General features: G+C 36.7%; 1 protein-coding gene across 37 annotated transcripts in view; it reads right to left on the bottom strand.

The window, feature by feature from the left end:
- Positions 1-773: 773 nt before the first annotated feature.
- The window catches only part of UBR5 (ubiquitin protein ligase E3 component n-recognin 5), a 91,178-nt gene continuing 70,091 nt past the window's right edge, over positions 774-21,860 (bottom strand). For all 37 annotated transcript variants that reach the window (XM_086886187.1, XM_086886248.1, XM_086886514.1 and 34 more), the window contains 25 exons: positions 21,608-21,731; positions 20,908-21,019; positions 19,732-19,863; positions 18,840-19,097; positions 18,226-18,494; positions 15,965-16,176; positions 15,372-15,602; positions 13,511-13,584; positions 12,769-12,941; positions 12,556-12,669; positions 11,795-12,015; positions 11,017-11,137; positions 10,820-10,918; positions 10,307-10,550; positions 9,621-9,732; positions 8,952-9,096; positions 8,541-8,671; positions 7,607-7,667; positions 7,148-7,323; positions 6,696-6,780; positions 5,618-5,773; positions 5,131-5,244; positions 3,699-3,843; positions 3,032-3,117; positions 774-1,930 (listed from right to left, as the gene is read on the bottom strand). In XM_086886187.1, coding sequence (XP_086742313.1) covers positions 1,718-1,930; positions 3,032-3,117; positions 3,699-3,843; positions 5,131-5,244; positions 5,618-5,773; positions 6,696-6,780; positions 7,148-7,323; positions 7,607-7,667; positions 8,541-8,671; positions 8,952-9,096; positions 9,621-9,732; positions 10,307-10,550; positions 10,820-10,918; positions 11,017-11,137; positions 11,795-12,015; positions 12,556-12,669; positions 12,769-12,941; positions 13,511-13,584; positions 15,372-15,602; positions 15,965-16,176; positions 18,226-18,494; positions 18,840-19,097; positions 19,732-19,863; positions 20,908-21,019; positions 21,608-21,731 — 3,808 coding nt within the window. In that variant the 3' untranslated portion in view covers positions 774-1,717. The remainder of the gene's footprint in view (positions 1,931-3,031; positions 3,118-3,698; positions 3,844-5,130; positions 5,245-5,617; positions 5,774-6,695; positions 6,781-7,147; positions 7,324-7,606; positions 7,668-8,540; positions 8,672-8,951; positions 9,097-9,620; positions 9,733-10,306; positions 10,551-10,819; positions 10,919-11,016; positions 11,138-11,794; positions 12,016-12,555; positions 12,670-12,768; positions 12,942-13,510; positions 13,585-15,371; positions 15,603-15,964; positions 16,177-18,225; positions 18,495-18,839; positions 19,098-19,731; positions 19,864-20,907; positions 21,020-21,607; positions 21,732-21,860) is intronic.

Genomic DNA, 21,860 nt, shown 5'->3' with positions numbered 1-21,860 from the left:
AATTTGGCAACTGGTGATCAGAATTTGTGGTATCAACTATACTCCATACCTTTAGCAACTAAATAAATGATGAAAACAGGCTTTTTGGAAAATCAGATGTAGGTAACTTTTGGTCATCCTAAAACTAGCTGGCAGAAAGGAAAACCCAAATGAGCTCTGGCAAAGGTGAGTTCCACTGGGATTTGGATGTAATATCTCTTCACCTCTTCCCAACAAAAGGGAGGGGAAAAAAATCACTAACATGGACTAATAGGCTTGGAGAAGCAAGAAAGAACATCACCACCACAAAAGCTCTTATCCCTCAATTCTTCAGTCTGCTAAGCTTTCATAAATTTGACACAGAAAAAGTAGCTCCTTTCTTCATTAACCAATTTCTAACTCTCAAAAATCTCTCAAGCCTTAGGGAAAAGAAGTCCTGGATTACAGTCAAAGACTGCCCTCCCCAAATGCAACCAACCACTCCAAAAGTGAACATACAGTAGAACTCACTACAATGAAGTTTGAGAATTTTATTCTAACCTAATTGCCTTGAGATTTTTCAGAACACGCCACTTTTCCTTCAAACCAATTCTGTTAAAAGGAGGGGTTGCCTGGCCCATTTCTTTCAGGATTCTCTGCTAACTGTAAAATGTGGGCTAAATGTCTTCTGTGTATCAATTTTTCAGGTACAAAATTCAGATTTTTAATAAACAACTATGTTTAGTGTATGCTGTTAGCTAAAGTATAAATGGCTTAATAAATAAAAACTATTGTTTCTTCAGTATGACTTGGTATTTTGTCTGTAATTTCTTTATTAAAAAACTGTAACAAGATACTTAAAAAAAGGCTAGATACAAAAGAAGTTAAGCAGCTCACGAACATTAAAGTTTTCCAAAAAATGTATCTTCAATAATCATGATCTTATAAACATTTTACAGTTACCAGAAAGTGCCCAGGCTGAGTTTACATAGTTAGATAATGTAGTACAAGTGTTGGGTTAGAACTGGTAGTGGAACAATCTCCTGACTGTCTGTTCACTGTAACAAGGATACAAAAATGTTGATTGTGAACTATGAAATACTGTGCATTGGCCTCATCAAATATGTACAGGGAAAAAAACCCACTAAAGGTACAGATTACATGCAAAATATTAGTGATGGTATCTGATGTGCCAGAGTTCAATGCAATAGAACAAAAATTGCAATGGAAGTGGTTTCATAAGTGAACAATCCCTACTCCGGGATCTGAGCTGTCAGGAACTTTTTACAAGTTCAATATACATGATACACAACTGCAGCCAACCACAAATTAAACACCATTAAAAAAAAAGTTAAAAACACAGAACATACTTAATTTTTTATTTCGAAATTCCCTACTCCCTCTATACAAGAACCTTTGCTGAAACACTTTCCACAAAGGCAGCAGTGAATTTTCAGAACATTTTACATATTTTCCCTCAGCAAAAAGATAAATCACAGTGTAAATTATATTGTTCTGCTGTCATCTTTGGCTGGGGTTAGGCAAAGGAGTCATTGACTAGCAAACTGCTGCAATCACATATTGCTAGTGCTCCTTAGGCCTTTATATTACAAATTTAGTACAGGAATGTTTGCATTTAAATCTTTGAAGTACCACCAGGGGTATGACAGCATTAACTTTCATAAACTTTTATAGACAAATGGAAAAATCTACAAAACTTAGCTAGTAATATTACACAGCAATACACACTTTTTATACTCTACACAAAACCAAAATTCTTGGTCTTAATGGCGAGTAACAATTTTTGTTTCAAAATCTGCTTAGAGGAATAGAGTGGGACATAAAGGCGAGAAATGCAAGTGTTTGCTGTTGGAAGATGTTGGTCATCTGGTGGCCTTATTGTGATGGATGGCATAGGCTGGAATCCCTCCTCACTGGCAGGCAATGATGGACTTGAGGTCCAAAAGTAAACCTGAAAAAAGAAGACAGCATTTAAAATTATGGTTTACTAGGCTGAGATTCATACTGCTTACAAACTGTAGGGGTGTACAAATTGTGTAGCGATAGGTTAAAAAATAACTGCACAGCCACAGCAAGTTTGATCATACTATGTTCTCTTCAATATGCCAAACTAAACTCCACAATCATGCTACTTGTTTCTGTAGTAGCTTCCTTCCCTTCCTCAACTGCTCATTCATAAAACTGGTAAAAGCAGTACTCAAAATTTTCCTGTATCAACAAATCCTCAGTAAATTACATGTTTCCAAATCCATCTGGGAAGGTGGTGATTGCCAACAATACAAATTGAGTCAGGAATCTCTCACAAACCATTTAGAGACTACAGAATGTAGTACTGGTACAGACAGAAGGAAGCAACAGAGAGTATTTGCTTTATTATCTCAAGTGTGAAATACTGAGACACCACCAAGGTGTAACCACAGACACTCCTTGAAAAATGTGCTCTGGGGTTTCCACTTTTCAGAGTACTCTTTGTTTCCTTTTAGTAGGCTGTAAGGGAGAGAGAGTACTCAAAGAGTAGGAAGTTAAAAACAGTCTTAGGAAGTGTACAACAAATACAATTTGCAGGAAAATTTTTAAAAATAAGATCCCCTGAACAGTATCTTATTCGTTCATGCTTTCATTAGTTACTCCTAAAGGGCTTTAAGAACGACATGGTGTATTACTGACATCTTACAGAGAGGACACACATATTGGCCTCAGGATACACAGAAGTCAGGTGAGTAGATGATCCATGAAGAGAACTCAACCTCAAAACCCTAACAGCCCACAACACAGTTGAGTAGCCACAATTAGTCATCTTAAGAGCAGCTGTGCAGAGTGGAGCTGCACATCTGGAAGAGATCTATTGAACAGGGGGAGGACACACCACGCTTACTTTGAGCTACAAGAATGTCTAGGATTCACACCTGTTGTTTCCAGAACTGACAGTCTTACCCAAGCCTACTACCCTCCTCTGCTACCTTAACTCTTCACGAAGTCTCTGCAGGTAGAAACCATTAAGAACAGTTATGCCAATTCCTCTGCATGTTTCCAATGGGAATGGACAACTTACCAGATCTTGTCTTTCTGTCATACTCATCTTCTCAACTATGGACCAAAACCAACGTTTGAATTGCAAAAGCTTCTCAGCATTTTCTCCTGTGTGAAATAAAAAGGTATACAATTCAGCTTCTACACCAGACAGTAACATTAAGAGACCTGTTTTATGTGTGTTGCAAGTTGGATGTCAGCTACAATCGCGCTCATAAAGTCCTGATATTGGAGACTAGTAATTTCAAAACTAATAGCTTTGAATGTAAGGCCAACACTGACATAACTCAGTACCTCTCCCACTCCTCCCTCCTTTATCAAAAAGCCCAACTGCAACTAAATGCAATTTAAAAATTATGTAAGAAATAGTAGACTTGTATCTGTCATACAGTTCTAAAGAATTTTCACAAGAAAGATATGCTACCAGTAATGCAATCCATGTATTTAACATCTAGTGACAGCAAAGTGGGAAAACTTGTTTTCTCCACCCTCCCTTAACTGAAGGTAAATATTTTCTAAGAAATGTCAAAAAGTATCCCTAGTAATAACTTTATTACAGTTTTCACTGGCTTACTAACTAATATCAGACTTGAAGAGATAGTTCAAGTTTAATGCTGGTAACTACTACACACAGAAAATCAGTGTTAAGTTATACCTACAACTCTGTTTATGATGAAGTTATTTCATACCTGATTCATCATTGAAAGAAGTAAAGCTGATTAGCATTTGCACATTCACTTCACCACAGCCATTTACCAGAAGTCTGAAATCTTCTGCTGTCAAATCTTCTAATGAATTCTTTGGAAGTACATCCAGGAGCCCCTTCCTCATTGCCTTAAGTGAAAACCAAAAAATGCACATTGTAACTCTGTAACTTTTAAGACTGACTTTAAATGCATTACTGAAAAGTTTCATGTGAAATCCCCTTTAACTCGAGATTCACTATTCTCTAAGCTGTTCTTTTAAAGCTTTATTATCTGAGATACAAATCTTCTGCAACAAAGAACTGCACCAACTTTTAAACCATACCTACTAGAGCAAAAGAAAGCAGTAATGCTATGAGCTAGTATTTCAGCAGGAGCAGAAGCACATGCACTCTTAATGCTAGAATGTTCAGGTATTTTGCTAAGCTGTGCTGAATCAATCTGCTAAGAATTAAAAAAAAAAAAAAATAATCTTCCATGTTACTTTTACTTTGCTTCCTCAGACACATCAACTCTGCTTCAAAAGCGTTACACACACACACAGACACATACATGCACACACACATATGTTCTATATAAGTAAGTAATATCCTGAAAAGATAGAAATTCCATATTCAAAATGGAATACTATGAATAGATTTGCTTTAGAAAATTCCAAAATGAATACAAGTGTAAGGGTTTTCAGCTTCTAAAATAAGCAAGAGTCAAACTATTCATATATGCAGACACAGAGATCAAGTATCTTAATTTCAGGAGCATGTTCTTTCATGTCAGAATTTGGACCTCAGCTGCAGAGAGGCTATCTGGCAGCCTGCTCCCCTATCTCAGTTGTGCAGCAGGAAACCACAATGAGCACAAGCAACAAAATTTAGATGTAGCAAAATATGACAGACCGGCCTTCATTAACTGTCTACAAAAATATATTATTCCGTAAGTGCTATTTGACAAGGGCTTAAAAAAAAGCAAATAATCATTAATATGGTTTTCTTGTCAATTTTTATGTTTCTTGCCAGGCTAGTAGAAATGATTTTATAAATGATTTTTCCTTAGAACAAGGATGCAAACAAATCAAAGGTAATAAATTATTAGAACAAATTGGCTGCCAAATACAAAGCCAAAGTTCCAAATGGATTTGTGCCATCTGAGCTCAAGGAATGAACATATATATTTAACCAATGAGACCCACTATAAAAGACATTATCTTTCATTCTATAAAATAAATTACTCAAAGTACTCAATCTTCACAGTACTGCATAAACAGCTATACAATTACAAAAAAACAATTAAATACTTTTAATCAAGCTGTCAAGACTAAAGAAACCTGATTAGCAACACCACAGTGAGGAGGATCATTAACTGACTGAAATATTACTGATTTTTTTTTCTTCTTTTTAAAAATACTCCACTAAAGACTTACATGTAGAGGCTGCTCTGCTACTACCAGCATTCGGTGTTCTGCATATTTCCGGACATACTCATATACATTCTGAGGAGTGACTGGTATATTTACACCGTTGGAAATAAGTTCAACCTACGGCAAAGAAATAAGAACATTTAAAAAGGGGAAGAAGAAAAGAGATATAAAGGAAATGAGATTATTACAACCACCACAATATGCTGCAGAGTGATTTATTGCTTAATATACCTCCAAAGCGAAGCAAAATTTATTACTATAGGTTAAAGATTCCCTAGGATTGACTACAGCTGTCAGGGTCTATGTTAGGCTATATATCATCTTCAAAGAAAAAAAAATCCAGGCTTCAATGTCTAAGAACACTGCACTGAATCCAGGAAGAGTAAAATGTTTTATCTGCCACCTGAGAAGAGCATGGATTATGTGCACACTACAACCTGCATCAGGTCTCTAACTGAAACTACAGAGCCACAGATTTAGCTGTTCTTACCTGCCCTCCGCCCTCCTCTTTACACAGGTCTATTGCAAAGGCTAAATCCATTGCTGCAAACACTGCATCAGCATCTGTACTCTGGGAAGCGAGGATAAGTTGCCGAAGGCTTTCATACATAACTGGATCAAAAAAAGCGAAGTCGTGCCAATTCACCTATAAAAAAAGGAAGTTTGAAACAAAACGAAGTGTATAAGGATGTATTCAAAATTATGTGATCTGTACCAGATCTATGCACTAGCAACAAAGGATACAAACACATAGAAATAAATGCAGATAAACTCCTACTTTCAGTCTGCTTTAGAAGGTACATTAGAATACTGGAAGGAATACAAATTAAACAAGAAAAACCTCAAGAGAGAAGAATTAGAAGGCAATCACTCTTGGAAGACACTGGGGGTATTTAAAGGTCATTTCTGCCATTAACTCTTTTTCATTAAATATTATACTATGTTGGATAACTGATTATGTGATCAAAACTGGAGTTAAGGAAAGACCAGCAGTAACAAACTTAAACTTGGTTTAAGTTTGTATTAATGCATCAAAAGTGCTGTACATTACTAGTTTTTACAGGCCTGGGGTAGCAGTTTTGGTCAAAAGTTTATGTAATTATTGCTCTGAATTAAATTATACATACACCTGAGACAAAATTTTATTTTCAAATTAATTCCATGAGCTCTCACAAATATCCAGAAAAATAAGCTATATTTATAAAGTTATAAGTTATAAATATAACTTATATAAGTTTTTCTTTAAGCTATTGTCTAGCATTGTCTATCATTATCATTTATGAGTTTCAGGAAGAAAAAAAGCAGAGACAGTATGTAGTTTCTGAAGAGAGTTGAATGCTAACCTATTAGAAATCATTACATCTTAGTCAAATACCTGACTTCTAGTACATCTACTCTGTTAAAAACCTAGGAAATGAAAAAATTAACAGTCCTCAAATGAAAGAATTCCATACAGTTCCAGTATCAACTCAACTAGTTAATGCATATGTGGTTAGAGGGAAAAAACCAGTTTTATAGATGAGGTTTTAAGTAATTACAGGAAATTAAAATTTTTATGCTCAACTTACCTTTCTGCCAAGTAGAACTTTGATTACGTGTCTATTTAACGTGATGGGACATAGTTCATTCTGCAACAAGCACAATCCTAGGATTCTGAAAAAAATGTTTGGAGTTTGTTTTGGTACAGCAGAAATTACACTAGAGATCTTTCAGCAAATTCACATTTAAGAGTTCAAATATTGTAAGATTTAAGCTGGAGCTTGCTTTCCAAATTTATCGGTAACAAATGAAAATCATGGACATATATAATTTTAGAAAACAAAGATAAAAAATGAAAATTCAACAGGATAAGAAACCTCAAGCTGACATATACAAATTCCCCACTATTTAGCCTCAATGTGAGGAATAGAGACCATTAAAAAAAATGATATTTTTTCCAGCTTGAACCATTGGTATTCTCTCTGGTGCTGTGCATGACTGTCTCACATTTTTTCAGACTAAAAAGTTAATGGTAGCATACCTGCCAATGTTTCGGAAACAATTCAGCCTTGCTTCTGTGTTTTTACCAGGTCTTGGTGTATAAAAACCTCTCTTTCCAGGTTGGTAGAAAAGTGGTGCATTATCATCCCCATCATCTGTATCATCTAATTCCATATCTACTACACTGCGGCTGGATCCATGTCGCTTTCTATTTTCCTGTTTTGAAAGTCAAAATAGCAATTAACACACTTAATTCCACTTACTGACACACATCAAGCTATTTGCTACTAGACCCGATGAATCTGAATCAGTTAAGAATTCCTGTGATATTTCCTAATGATGACATTTTATACTTTTAACTACCTACTGTTAATCCTTTCAAAAGAAAATGATTAAACAGTACTTTGTCTTATGTGATAAAGAAGGCTTCCAATTGCTTCGTTTTAAAATTAACTAATAAAACGGAATCTTACATAAATTTTGTACAACAGGTCATTACCTGCACTTTATCTGAAGAGTCTAGCAATCCAAGATCCAATATACTGTCAGCACCATTCTCCCTTGAAAAGGGAATAAAAATACAGATTTAACTTCACTATCACAGACCCACAGAGTGATAGAATGGTTTGGGTTAGAAAGGGACCTTGAAGATCTACTTCCAACTCTCTTGCTGTGGACAGGGACAGTTTTCTCCAGACTAAGTTGCTCAGAGCCCCATCTAACCTGGCCTTGAACACCTCCAGGGATCTACTGCTTCTCTGGGTAACTTGTTCCAGTGCTTCACTATCCTCACAATAAACGGTTTCTTCTTGTTATCTAATCCAAACCTACTCTCTTTCAGTCTGAAGCCATTCCCCCTTGAATTGTCACTACATGCTCATGTATGAAGTCCCCCTCCATCTTTTTGTTGGTTCCCTTTAGGGACTGGAATGCACAATTAGGTCACCCATAAGCCTTCTCTTTTCCATGCTGAACAACCCCAGCTCTCTCAGCCCTTTTTCATAAGACAGGTACTCCATTCCTCTGATCATCTTGGTGACCTCCTCTGGACTTGCTCCAACGGGTCCACGTCCTTCCTCTGCTGGGGACCCCAGAGCTGGATGCAGCACTACAGGTGAGATCTCAACAGAGGGGCAGAATCCTCTTCCTCAACCTGCTGGCCACACTGTTTTTGATGCAGCCCAGAACACATCTGGCACATTGCCAGCTCATGTCCAGTTTCTCATCCACCAGTCCTTCTCAGCAGGGCTGCTCTCAATAAGGAACTGTCATATTCTGAAACCAGTCATAACAGATTAAACCAAAGCCAAAAAGTCACTTGTCCAAAGAAAAATATCTAGACTATTAAGGAGTAAGCTGCATGTATTGGAGTTAGATGTAGAACAGCACAAGTGCTTTGGCCACAAAATCAGTTCTCACTTTTGATACTTTACCTGCCATGTGCAATAATGAGTTCCATTGCTTCATCAACTCTTGCTCTAAGGGAATCTTCACTAGCTAGTAACAGAAGCAGCTGAGCAGGAGATAATTCCAACAGCATTCCTGTGATTTTACTTGCAAATGCCTGGGAATAAAGAAGTGATAGGTCTTACTATTCTCACATTTTCAAATACGATTTTATGAAAGTTTTAGTATTTTAAATAGAGAATGCATTACAAGATACCTCCTAAGCTAAACAATGAATTAGAGAAACAAAATCTTAAAATGAGGAAGAAAATAAAATCAGTCTTACATGTTCAAATACTTTAAATTATGTTTCAATTATTTCAATCATGGAAAAGGAAATAAATTTTTACATTACAAGATGACAAAAGCAATGATTAAGTGTATTAGGAAAGTCTTACTGGTTGCATTGCTTGCACACGAGGGTAGAGCCGTTCTCCAAGGGCTTGTCTGTGTGCTGGGAGAGGGTCAGGGTCATCGCTAGGATTTCCTTCTGATGCTGGTCTAAAAGGCCGTGTGTCAATGGACAGTTGTCTTCTGAAGTCCCTTAAGATAATCAGAGCAGTTTGTACTCATTTCAGAGGAAAAATGTAAAAATCCTCTGGAACAGTATTATTTGCACACAGATTCATATTAGCATTAGCTTTACTGCTGGAATAGTAGTGTTGCTCATAGCTGCTTGGAGAGAATGAATCAGAAAGAGAGAATTAAAATGAACCAGAGATTTTAGTATTACTCATGTTTTGGATACAGCAGTCAGACATGCTACCATTGGCATTGTTGTTTCTAAACCACCTCACAATTTTATCTAGTACACAAGTTTTTGTTATTGTTTTAGCACAAGAGACTGATGGCCTGTGGTGGAGACATAACCTATTAATGCTAAAGAAAGTACAATAATTCTTTGAAGAATTAAAACTAGAGACTGAATTTCAAGAAATTACCCTGCAAATTGCTCCTGAAAAAGCCTCCTTTAACTGGAGAAAGTAAAAGTATCTTTCCTGATCATAACCAAGGCAATTACTGTGTTTGACAAAATATCTTCATCAAGCTAAAGATTTGTCACTTACCTATCCCTATCTCTCCGAGAACCAGTTCGCAAGCCACTACTTCTCCGCATTTCTCTCTCTCGCTCCCTTTCCCGATCTCTCTCTCCCCTATTTCGCAATCTCTGCATCAGACCTGAAGGGCAAAAAACTTCATAAATGTCTTTATATTTCTCTCTCCTTTCTCTCTCCATGTTTCAGTGTAAGGAAGACAAAGTTTTAGAAGAGCTTGAAAGACATCAATGAGACAGAACTACTTCACTTGAAGCAGTAATTGGGTTCAGCCAAACTTAAGGAAGGACCTGAAGTGTTTGTACCAACTTAAAAATGACAAAATACTTTAAGAGTTTATATATACTTTCAAAAACATTAAAATGTGTTTGTGAAAAGTCAGATGGAGCAGCCATATTAAAATGTATAAGCTCTTAATAGCTAAAATCTTGACAATTCTGCTGGAGAGAAGGACAGTCAAAAAATCTGAGTATGTCTAACGCAGACTCTTGTGGTGACAAAAACAAGAGATTCCTGTTTCTGAAAGCATGGTGGGATCAAGCCATTTCCTTGCTCCAGAGAACTAACACAATTTTTATGGATTCTGGGCTGAGCTGGCAAGAGATGTCTCTGGCACAAGGCCACATATTTCTACATTAAAAAAGCACCCAAGGTTGTAAAGCATATTTTCTGTAAATTAATTGCTGTGCGTCACTTACTTGTATGGGTACCCTTGTTGGCATTCTGAATGCAATCTAGATTTGGCAGTTTCTCATTTGACAGAAAAGCCTGTGCAATAGCAGTGTAAAAGCTTCGTGCTACACCGCTGCCTTCTCCGGGCTCATCCTTAAAAGTAACTTTCACTCTGTGCACAGCCATCGGAGTGGTAGCACACCTGCGACCAAAATGATTGTTGAGCTGCCTCATGGTCTGCTGAATTAGAAGATCTCTGTCTCGATCAACCTAGTAAAAAAATACAAAAAAAATTCTTTCTTTGCCAATTATCATATTGAGAAACTTTCAGCTTCACAACAGATTTCTGGACACTGTTGCACACATTCAAAAAATACCAATCAGACTGGGAAAAACTACAGACTAATTGCAACATAACTCAGAAAGTATGATTTAAGACACCTGCTTACAAACTCTGAAATACAACTTCTCCTATCAAGTTACTGTAATAATTCAACTTTTAATGAAAGTTTATTCAAAGATAAACTAACATTTTTTACCTCCAATGTTAAATCCCTTGATTGCTGGTTTCTGAGTTTTTCCATCTCCCTGCGGAATTTCGATTCCTTTACTTCAAAGCCACCTAATTCAGTCAAGATCTAAAAGCAATTAAAAAAAAACCCCAAAAATCAGAATAATCAGGGAGAGTCACAATTTAGTTGTAAGAGGAATTGTCCTTACACTGAGCAATACATACCGATCCAGGCTCTGCTCCAACATCTTCCATGAATACTCTACCGAACAACTCCAAAGAAAGGCGCCAACGTCCCAGCAACATGTCATGAGAAATAACCATGCCCATGAAGCTACATTGCGGCCTGACAGAAAGAAGAAAAAAAGACAGATACATGGAATCAAGTTAAATTTCAGACATATTTTGTGCACTTCAGCTTTTTCTTACTCTCTACCTTCAATTAAGTTTTTTACTCCTGCTAAGCAACAACAGTACGCTAAGTCTGTGGACAAAAGCACATGAAGCTGTTTAGTTTCAGCAGAAACACAGGTCTTGCTTCCAAAGGGTAATTACTACAAAAGCCTGTAACTTTTGCTGCTATGTGGAATTCACTGTTACTGGTCTCCTATCAACCAAGACCTTTACTTCCTTTACAACAGCCATAATTTGAAGTGAGGGCAGTTGAATCCCTAACTGCATTAAGTGTGGGCAGCACCACCAGACACAGATGGCAAGCTGTCAATTCCAACTGCTCAGCTTGGCTACCCAGGACATCACAGTAGGTATGCAGCAGGAAGCCAGGGAGTAAAGAAATTTGTCTACAGTTTGCACCTCTTTGAAGACTGTTCAACTATTCACTTGAATAGTAATATATCGTAATAATAATAATAGTAATAATAGTAATAGTAATAATAATACTTGAATAGCAAACTACAAATGCAAACAAAAAAACTTCCCAGAGTCCCAAACAGACATTTATCAGAGCAGTAATATGTCAAAGAGTAATTTTTAACTCAGCTACCTGAAAGACGTGAGGGGTGGCCCTTCACTTTCTGTCAATCCTATCTCTGCCAACAAGCTGCTTTTCAGTTGTGCCGCAAGATCATGAGCTGAAGGCCCTGGTTTTGAACTCTCAGATTCTTCTGTAGGCACATTTTGTTCTTCCCCTTCCTTCTTTTGCCGATTCTGCATGCTCATAACATTTTTTAAGTTGGCTGCATAAGACATTTTAGTTGGAAGAACCTAAAGGAGAAGTAAAATTTACTTGCACTTTCAATGCAGCCTAGAAGGCTTTTTCAGCACATATATTCATAGATGTGTATTTTAAATCACACAGGAGTGAACACAGTAATTGACCTGTTAAAACACAGTGACCTTAATAATTTCAATAAATACAGAAAATATTTTCCCCACTGTATGTTTGCATTTCATATGCTTGCCAATTAACATTCTGCCAGAAGGCAAGTCAAATCAACTAGACTATAAGAAGATTTAAATACATTTATAAAAAATAATTATACAATTAGCACTCCAAACTAAACTCAGAATTGTACAGCTGCATTTAAAAATATTACCTGAAAGCTGCTATAAATCAATAATCACCAAGGTTCTACATTAAGAATACTTTTCATAAAGATTTCAAGTTTTCACAGGCATTAGGTTTTTAAATTACCATTCTAAAAGCTACATAAAATTCTCTCTGAAACATTAAAGTGTCTTTTTAAGGAATGAAGGTTCAAGTTTAAATTACTATATTGTTTAAAACAATAAAGCTTTATTTACCTCAAGGCAGTTTCTATCCACAGTAACTTCCATTAAGCACTTGCCACTGTTGGCCGAGGATGAATACAGACCCTGACTGGGCCGGCCAAACAGATCTTCTTTGCGAGCATTTGGCTGAAAAGCAACAAAAGTGTTCTGGGTCAATAATATACTTCGGTGAGGAATGAAAAAGCAAACTGCAGTTTTCTTCCAAAACACCATCTCTGATGTCACCTGTAATAGATGTGGCTGGTCTGCCAAGGGGATGGCCTCTGCCAGAGGAACCTCGAAAGGATTGGGTGGAATGCAGCCGAGGAACGTCATAGAGTCTGACCGTCTGAAAAATGGATGGTTTTGGCCAGTCTCTGCTGGGAGGGTATCATCATCTTTGTCATTGAGTGTAGCACCTAAACATCAGAGATTTCAAATTGGTTTTCACAGTTATAAAAACAAAGGGTATAAAATGCCAAAAATTAATATTCTTCCTTTTTAGCTACCTGACTAGAGAAGAATCTCTGCAAGTTTGATACTTCTACAGCATGCTTCTGCAAATGCTGTTATCTTTATTAATTTGCTTAGTTATCATTTTTGTTCTTTTTCCTATACCTAGCTTTACTGAACAGGCACTCCTACACTGTATGTAGGAATATACGTTCTACCATTTTCAGCATAGTTTCATCAGATCAAAAAAATCAGTTAAACTGTGATTCAAAGTTTAATTTAGAATGGTAGATAAGGGCAGAAATGCTACAGTTTAGTGAGAAAGGAGATGAAAAGACAGCCCTGAAATGAGAGGCAATGAAATAGGCAACAGCAGAATAAACCCGGTAAAGTAACAATGCAAAGAAAATCTTACTAAAACTCAACTTTACATATACAAGCACCAAAACTTATTCAAAGTCTCAGCTAGCTAAGGGGAAAAAGCACAAAGAAAGCCTGCCATTTCTGTATGCTATATCAATTTTTGTATACTAACTTTGATTGGTGTCATCATCATTTTCATGTTCTGAATCTTCATTGTCAAGACCCAGTTCCAAAAGCTCCCGAGTTCTTAATAAAAAACACCCAAAACAACAACAATAAAACAAAAGAAAAAAGAGTCAATCATCTTGAAGAAATTATTAGGCAAAACATGTATATCTGTAGCATAATCAGGAAGTGTACTTAAGAGTTATACAAAACAAAAACAAAACTAAGACTGAAGCACCACAGAGATCTTCTCATTACATGCTCACTCCATCACTCACACAGTTACGCTTAGAGCCATTTGGACACCTACCAATTTTGACCTTAAAAGTTACAGCTTTGGGCAGTGATGCTGGTTTTAAACATTATATCAATATTAAATGCTAGGAACTCTGCATTAGTGGAAGAAATATGCAAGTCAATACTATTCCAAAATTTTAAAATAATCTCACTGATGTAATTTCCGAATGTAAGTCTGCAAGCTGCAAATGAAAAAATGTGATTTCAATGTATTATACTGCTGTTCTGTCAAGAACTTTGATTAGTATTCATTTCTGGCAGTTTATGCAATGTGAAATGTGTTCTGAAACTAGATGAAGACTGACAGAAGTTCATTTCACTCAGACTGCTAATACGTCACCTAACACAAGCAACTGTGGTTTGAACCACTCAATTTTAATTGAAAAGGTTTAGGCTTCATAGTTTAAAAAGTGTTTCATGCAAATTTCACAATTCTTTAATGAACACCTATTTGACAGTTTTCAGTATGTGAAATTTTTTTTTGGGAAAAGCAGCTTCTGGAAGTATGTTATTGCCTGGAAAAGGGTTAAAGCTGTGGCTGTAACTACTCAAGTCAGAAAGCACAAGAAGTTGATTACTGTCCTGTATCATTCTTACTTTTGAGGACACTACTGTTGGTAACAGCCCCCTCTGGTACACCTTTGAGGTCATAACAAACCTTAGGTTACTAAGATAAATAGAACATAGTATTGCAACTGAAGTAGCAGTCCAAAATATATCTAAGATATCAATATCTCATATTTTACAGTTACTAAATTTGTAGAGAAAATGGAAAGGTAAGTTTGACCTGCAGTATTGAAAATCAGGAGCAGAAAGGGGCAAAGATCTGCATTTAACTGCTGACTAGGACTGCTAAGTACATTACCTAAAAACCTAGTAAGAAATGAGAAAAAATGTTGTAGACTGCCAACATGTGAACATTTCTATTGGTATTAACTGGCATTTAAGTGAAAAAAAAATATAAAAAGAAATCTTAAAACATTTTTAAAAAATAATAAATGCATCTTGTAAAATGCCATAGTTGAAATAGCAGTTTTTCAACTCAAGGATATTTTCAGCTATTGATTTCCCTACTGTGTGTTAAATATCAGGTGAGTCTCAAAATGCACACGACCAAATGGAAACAAAACCTCAAAGCCCATTATATCGGACAATGATATTTTCTCCAGTGTCATCTCTAACATGTTTGACAACTATCTAAGTAAGTTGTTATCATGCCAAATGCATGTCTCACATCATTAACTGAGAAACTGTCCTGAGTGCTTCTAGAGGCACTGCTACTGCCTAGTCTTTTAAACTGGAGTTAAAAATCCAACTCATGTTTCAACAGTAAGAAAGCATTTTACTGCATAAAAAGAAGCAAAGAGAGTACTGCAACAGGTTTATCAAACACACTTACATTATATACCATTATAGAAATTCTTTTTCTAGTATGTTACTACATCCACACACAGACATACAGATTAATGCACATATTTATATAAGTTGCTGAGGGACAATGCCAATGACTGAAACAAAAGGGCTTACGCCAGTTTTATTTAAGTTTTGTTTCTAGGAGTCAACCTCAATACCTTTTCCTTTCCAGCTGAGGAGTATCCAATGTTGTCTGTTGATTCATTGCTTTAATCCAATAAATAAGGGCTTGAAAAACATATGCTACATGCTTTAGTGAGCAGACATCTAGAACAGGAAGAACATCTGAGTGCTCATCGTTGTGGGAACGCATCAAGGACAGTGCGTAGTTCAGGAAATCACCACGTGCTGACATCATTCCCTGACGGGCACTGAGTAAAGTAGCACGTCTAGTGAGGGAAAAGGATTGAATACAGAGACATCAGGCATCAAAGGTGAACACATACTTTATTTATAAGCCTTGTATTTGAACATTTATATCTCAATGACCTCCATATGAAAATAGTGGTAACAAGCTACAAGCATAGAACAAGCAGTTCAGATGCAGTACATTGTAAACAGTTAATGCTCAAGATGAACCTAGTATGTCAAAATAAACCAAATAGTAGCAACAACACAGGAAGCCAACTTAAATCAAAACAGTATCTACATTCCAGTGCTGCAAAAGTAGATTCCTAAGATGTCTGTGAATAACATTTGACTATAAAACTGATAATTCATATTGCATGCAGTAATCAAACTATTTTCATACCTTCTTCCCTCAAGTGTTCTCAAGCTGGCTTCCTCACGGGCTGTCATCCTTTCCCTTCTAGCTGAGTTCTGAGAAGCATGGAGAGGATGATTTGGGTGCCCAGGATCACCAGCAGATGATAATGCCGAACCATAACGCAGCTGAGCTTCAGTGGAGTCCATGATACTGACCATCCAATTCCAAGTAGGAATAAGCTTTTCTTCCACATAATTCTATAGAAAATGAGATTTAATTGGTTTTGCAAACAATAGAACTAGATTACAAGAATGAAGTCTTCCTGATTCCCTACAAGGAGGCTGTAAAACCATGCTCAAGAATTACCGATGATAGGTTTCTGAGTGCTCTGATGAGACCGCTAATTTATTGTGGTGGTATGCAGCTCTCATCACTTAACACTTTGCTATCTATAAAGCATTCTTACCATCTCTCTCTTTTGGGCCTCTCTTCTACTCCTCCCCTTATGATCACTCAGCATCTCCCAGGTACTCACAACTTGGCAATTTCAGCTTAGCTGCTGACTTTCTATCAGCTTTAACAGCCTTCATCCCACTGTGAAATTCATCAGCCAAATCTTTCACCATTCTTCACCCCTTGCAAACTACTCAGTGAAGACAAAGTTAAGGCCTGCACAGAGAACTATGTCTGCATACAAGACTCACTTCCTGGTCTCCTCTTTGTTTCACCTGTTCCCACTACTGGCTCTGCAGCATGCTCTTCTTGCCATCTGCTAATTCCACTGACCTTGTTGGATTTTTTTGATCTAACATCAGTCTGCTCTCTTCATTCCTCTGCATTCTGGTCTTCAAAAATATCCCTCATACTTCTAATCCACTAAACTAACAAAATTCTGTCTCAACCCCCTTTCTGTGTCCAAAGAAACCTCCACTATTCAGCTCTCCTGTGCTAATAGAAACCTCTTGCTGCCTCAGCTGGACAGATCTCCTGTTCACTTTTCCCATTAAGAATCTTCTGAACAGAAAATTGTTTTAGCTTCCTCCATAAGAAAACTACACTCATTTCCTTCCCTGTTTGTTTATCCTAGTGTTTGATCCCAGAATATCTTTCTAACCTTTCTCTCCCTAATCCGAAGTTTTTTTCTTTCCATCACACTGTGAAAACAGAGTCATACAAATACCATGTGGCTCTATTACAAGTAAATATATTGTCAGAAGGTTTCCACATCCCTGCACAGCACTACTAACAGAAAATAGCATTCCTTGATTTCCTGTCCCCACACAGCTATGTTATTCTGACAGCTGTCTCCTGTAGTAAATTCAGTACATAATTTTACCCTATACACTATGCCCAAGTACAAGTTGATACATACTGTATGAACACTCTGGAGTCCCTCCTGCCTTGTCAGTGTTTGAAACTAATGTCTATACACAAAGTGGAAGACTGCTGTCTGACATGTATTTTCTCTATAGATGCTTTTTACATAGACTTTCAAAAACAGACAATCAAGGGCATTATATAAAAAATATGTGTGTAACATGGAAAAGATGATCATGTCTCTGAAGGAAGGGACAGTGAACAGTACATTTACCTATACAAATATTTTATCTCATTTAATTATTTGGCCCTTTGTAACTTTCTTCTTATAGAGACTCAACACTCCATGTCAAACAGAATATGGCAAGAGATGCCTAGCAGAAATCCCTAGTCAATTCTGACTTAACTATTAATTAAATACCAGTCAGACATTGCTTAAACATAATCAACTTAAGTTTCTTTTTTTGAAAGAATATATGTATGTGAAATACTACCAATTTAATGAAATAAGTAACCACAGTTACTTTAACCCACACTCTCTCGTAACATAAGAAGAGGCTGAGAATGCTAGGACACTTTGCACTGACAAAACAAACTCAGGAGGATCTTACCAGTGTGTAAAAATACCTGATTAAAAGGTATGAAGTACAAAAAGCCAGATTCTTAGTGATACTCATTGAATGAACAAGTGGCAACAGGTACAAACTGAAATATTTGGTAAGTCCCTTTAAACTCAAGAAAAATCCTCTTTCACTGTGAGAGCTGTCAAACGTTTATCAGGTTGCTCAGAACAGCTACGGAATCTCCACGCTTGGAGATATTCAAAACCTAACCAGACAGTCCTGAGCAGCCTGTGCCTGTTGATCCTCAAATTTAGTCTAGTCAATATGCAGAGGTCACTTTAAATCTCAGTAATTCTATAATTTTACCTAAAAAACCTCAGCTGTATCAAAATCATGTTTTTTCTACAAAAATTTCCATGTTCTTACCTGCAAGTTGACTGCATCTTGATAAGTCAGCTTCACTGCAGCTGGAATCTGGGAATATACTAAGTGATTGTATTTGGGGATCAGACCCATCAGATCAGATATCTGCCGTATCACAATACTGTATGCTCTTGCTAAGCTGCTTGCAGATGTTAAATAGCTGCTTGCATTGCTGGCTTCAAGCGCTGCAGCAGCTGCTGCAGCACTGGTACTGATGGTACCACTCCGACGTAGGTTTGAGGGATCAATATAAATCAAGCCTGCTGAACTTGCTAGACATAAAAAAAAAAAAAGATGACATTAATGAACTCGTTTAATCTTTGTTATGTCATTTGTGTAATTGATTTCATTAAGGTTTACAGAAATAAACTGGTAAATATTACTGACATCACAACTGTAACTAGCAAATAATTACTAACTACAGTAAGCATACTCAGATCTTAAGTGTAACAGATCTTTTCCTTTTTTTAAATTCAAAACTAGAACTGGAACAGTCAAGGTAGGCCAGCAGTAGAACAAAGAGATAAGATTTCATCCTTAAGAGAATAAAAAAAAGCAGAGAAAGGAACAAAGCCAGAGCTAGCTGGCATTCATGCATGCAATTCACTCAGACTTGCCTGCTGGGGTTGATGTACTAGAGGGAGCTGTGCTGGTGGTCCTCTGGTTTTGGGTATTCCGTACAGCCCATTGCATGGAACGGGGAGCCTGTGCAGCTCCGTTGGCATGGGAGCTATTTGTGGTTCGCTCCAGAGGCTCATCAAGCATGAAGGTCTCCTGCTCTATGTCATCACTCTGACTGCTGCTGCTATCTGAGTCACTGGAATCATTTGACTGAGAGTCATCTTCAGAAAAAAATGCTGGAACGCTGCTAGCTCCTGTTGAGAACAAAAAGCAATAACTGACAGCTCCACACCTGTGCATGTATACATGTATCGTGCCAGCATAGCAGACTTCTTCCATGAGAAACTACACTATCCTAAAAAGGTTCAAGTATCATTACTGAAAATATTCAATAAATTATCCTTATAACATACTGCCAATTCTCCACAGGTGGGATGAAAAAGCAGTATGACTACTTACACTTCAAAATATAAATTAAGAAGTAATTTGATTTAAAAATTCTTTATTGAATCTACCCCTAGGAAAAAAATTCTAAAAATTATGTTTCTAAATTGGACAGTAAGGCAGTTGCTCTCAAAAACCTGTACAATGAGTGCCCATATTTTGTGTATTGATTTAAACCATAAACCATTGTTTTAAACTTCTACACTTAAAAATAAGTGAGAACATTTCATTTCACTACACAAGAGCACAAGGTAATTTCTAACACATGCAGATGCTCTGCAAGAGCAAAAAATGTAGGTCACATCTCAATGCATTTCCTTTTCCAAAAAGTCTGCACAGTACCTTACTATTACAGCAAAGGGAAAACGGGAAATCTGGGGAAGGAGGAGTGTATTTACTCCTAGTATCTAAATTTAACCAGCTAGATTAGACCCAAAGGTTTACCTGCTTCTGACCCAGCAGTAGCTGCAGTGACAACACTTCTGCGCCCACTGGCATTGTCCTGGTTACTGTGGTTACTCTCACTGTCACTTTCTGTTTCAGCAGCAGCTAGCAAATCCAACTCCATATCACTGCCTATAAAACAATAGGACAAAACATGTTCAGAAGACAAAATTGTAAACACAGTAGTGACTCATGTAAGACAGAAACAAACCCCAGACACTCTTAACTATAAAATAAGTTAATGGATATGCAGGGGGGTCATAAAAGCAGTGCAGACACTCAACAATACCTGGAGCACATTTTCTTATTTTCCAGCAATTAGTCACCCACTCTCACTCTGCACTGTACATGTACATTCAACACACAGTGAAAATAAAGGCTTTTAGGATTCAAAATAAGTCACTCCAGCCAAAAGACTCCACAACTCTTCATACACATGTATTAAGACAATTTACTATATGCTGTTTCAACTAGTATTTAAGAAATACTTGAAAACTTAAAAAAACCTATTAAATATACAGGTTCTATTCCAGTGTTAAGCTTTAAGAATGAAATGTTTGAATATTCAGCAAATCAGTAAACAGATTTACTGTACTGTAAATGGATTGACTGGAAACACAAAACACAGTCAGGAAGTGAAGAAGGTAACTTTTTGTAAAATCATAGCTTTGGGTCATCTAATCCCAAACTAAGTAATACAAGACAAGTCATATTAATTTCAAACATTTTCATATAGGATTAATTATGTCTAGAAAATATTGAACCATAATTTAGTACTTTGTGATTAGTTTGAGAACTACCTTGCCAGGATTCAAACTGCTTTTGAGAACACACCTGCCATTGTCATGGTTTGACACTGGCCCAATTGTCAACAATGTTTTACAGTAGCAAATACAAAAGATAAAATACATTGTTAACCAAGAACATAATAACATCTGATACCTTTGGGAATGTACTATTTTCTTCTCAACCAAAAAAAGTTCATGTACTTGTCTACTACATGATATCTCTAAGTTTACACATCTCCATAATATGAGCAGTCTGGAACCCTTGGATTTTCTCTACTCATGCAATTCTCCCAAATCATTATCACTGGTGACCCCAAAGATCCTTTTCTTCTTCATGCATAGTTTTCTCACTCAAGCAGTAAATGTGCAGGATGTACATTATACATACCATCCTCATCATGCTCATCATGCTGTCCTTCTGCTTCAGCATTTTCTTCACCATGTTCTTCCTGTTCATCATGATGGTCTTCTTCACCAGCCACCCCCTCAACCACCTCAACCTGGAAAGAGATAGTTATGTTATGCCAGACTATCTTTAATATCAGAGCATCTATGTGTTTTCCAAAACAGAGTGCAAAGTCTGATTTAAAAAAAACGCATCTTAGAAAGATTACCTCAAAATTGAACTGATGTGAACAAAAAATGAACTTACAGCCACAGTAGCTGTACATGGCTATACAGTTTATAGTGTTGTGGGGGGGAAAAAAATCACATACACAATTAAAACAGCCTTGGACGTTAGATCTTAATGCTGCAAAGATAAAACTGACTACAAAACTGATAATCAGCTTCTAAATACTGAAGAGGTATCATCTGCCTAAAAAAACCCTCTAGCTCTCTAACCAAATCTACATAACAGCTGCCATGCACTGAAAGACTATCTTTTTTAACTAGGAGAAAATAGAAAACAACAATTACTAAGAGTTCTATTAAAAATGCTTACAGCACTGTAAGATTTCATCAAGTACTAGTTAACATCTTTTTCAAATCAGATGCAAGGATTTCAGCTTCAGATGTTAAAGCATTGACTAATGCATTCGGTGTGCCGTATTGAGAAGAAAAAACAAAGTACAAAAAAGAAAACTGACCTCTTCTACATCAGCTGAAACGATATCATCTTGTTCTTCATCCCTGCCACGAACTGGTTGTGACTGGCTGATTCGTCTTTGCTGAGGATTCCTTATTATGTAGGATGACTGAGATTGACTAGAACTTAAAAGAAAAATATATAAAAATAAATCCTCAAAAAAAGTAGATTTGGACCTCTGGATATCACTTAATGAAAAACTAACAAAAACTCCTAAAGAAAACCACCTTTAAGAAGTGTTTGAAAAGAACAGA

The sequence above is a fragment of the Cyanistes caeruleus genome, chromosome 1 (assembly GCF_971803275.1).
Source record: "Cyanistes caeruleus chromosome 1, bCyaCae1.hap1.1, whole genome shotgun sequence".
Classification (NCBI taxonomy): Eukaryota; Metazoa; Chordata; class Aves; order Passeriformes; family Paridae; genus Cyanistes; species Cyanistes caeruleus.
The sequence above is the reverse complement of the archived record's forward strand: the minus strand, read 5'-3'. Positions and strand labels throughout refer to the sequence as shown.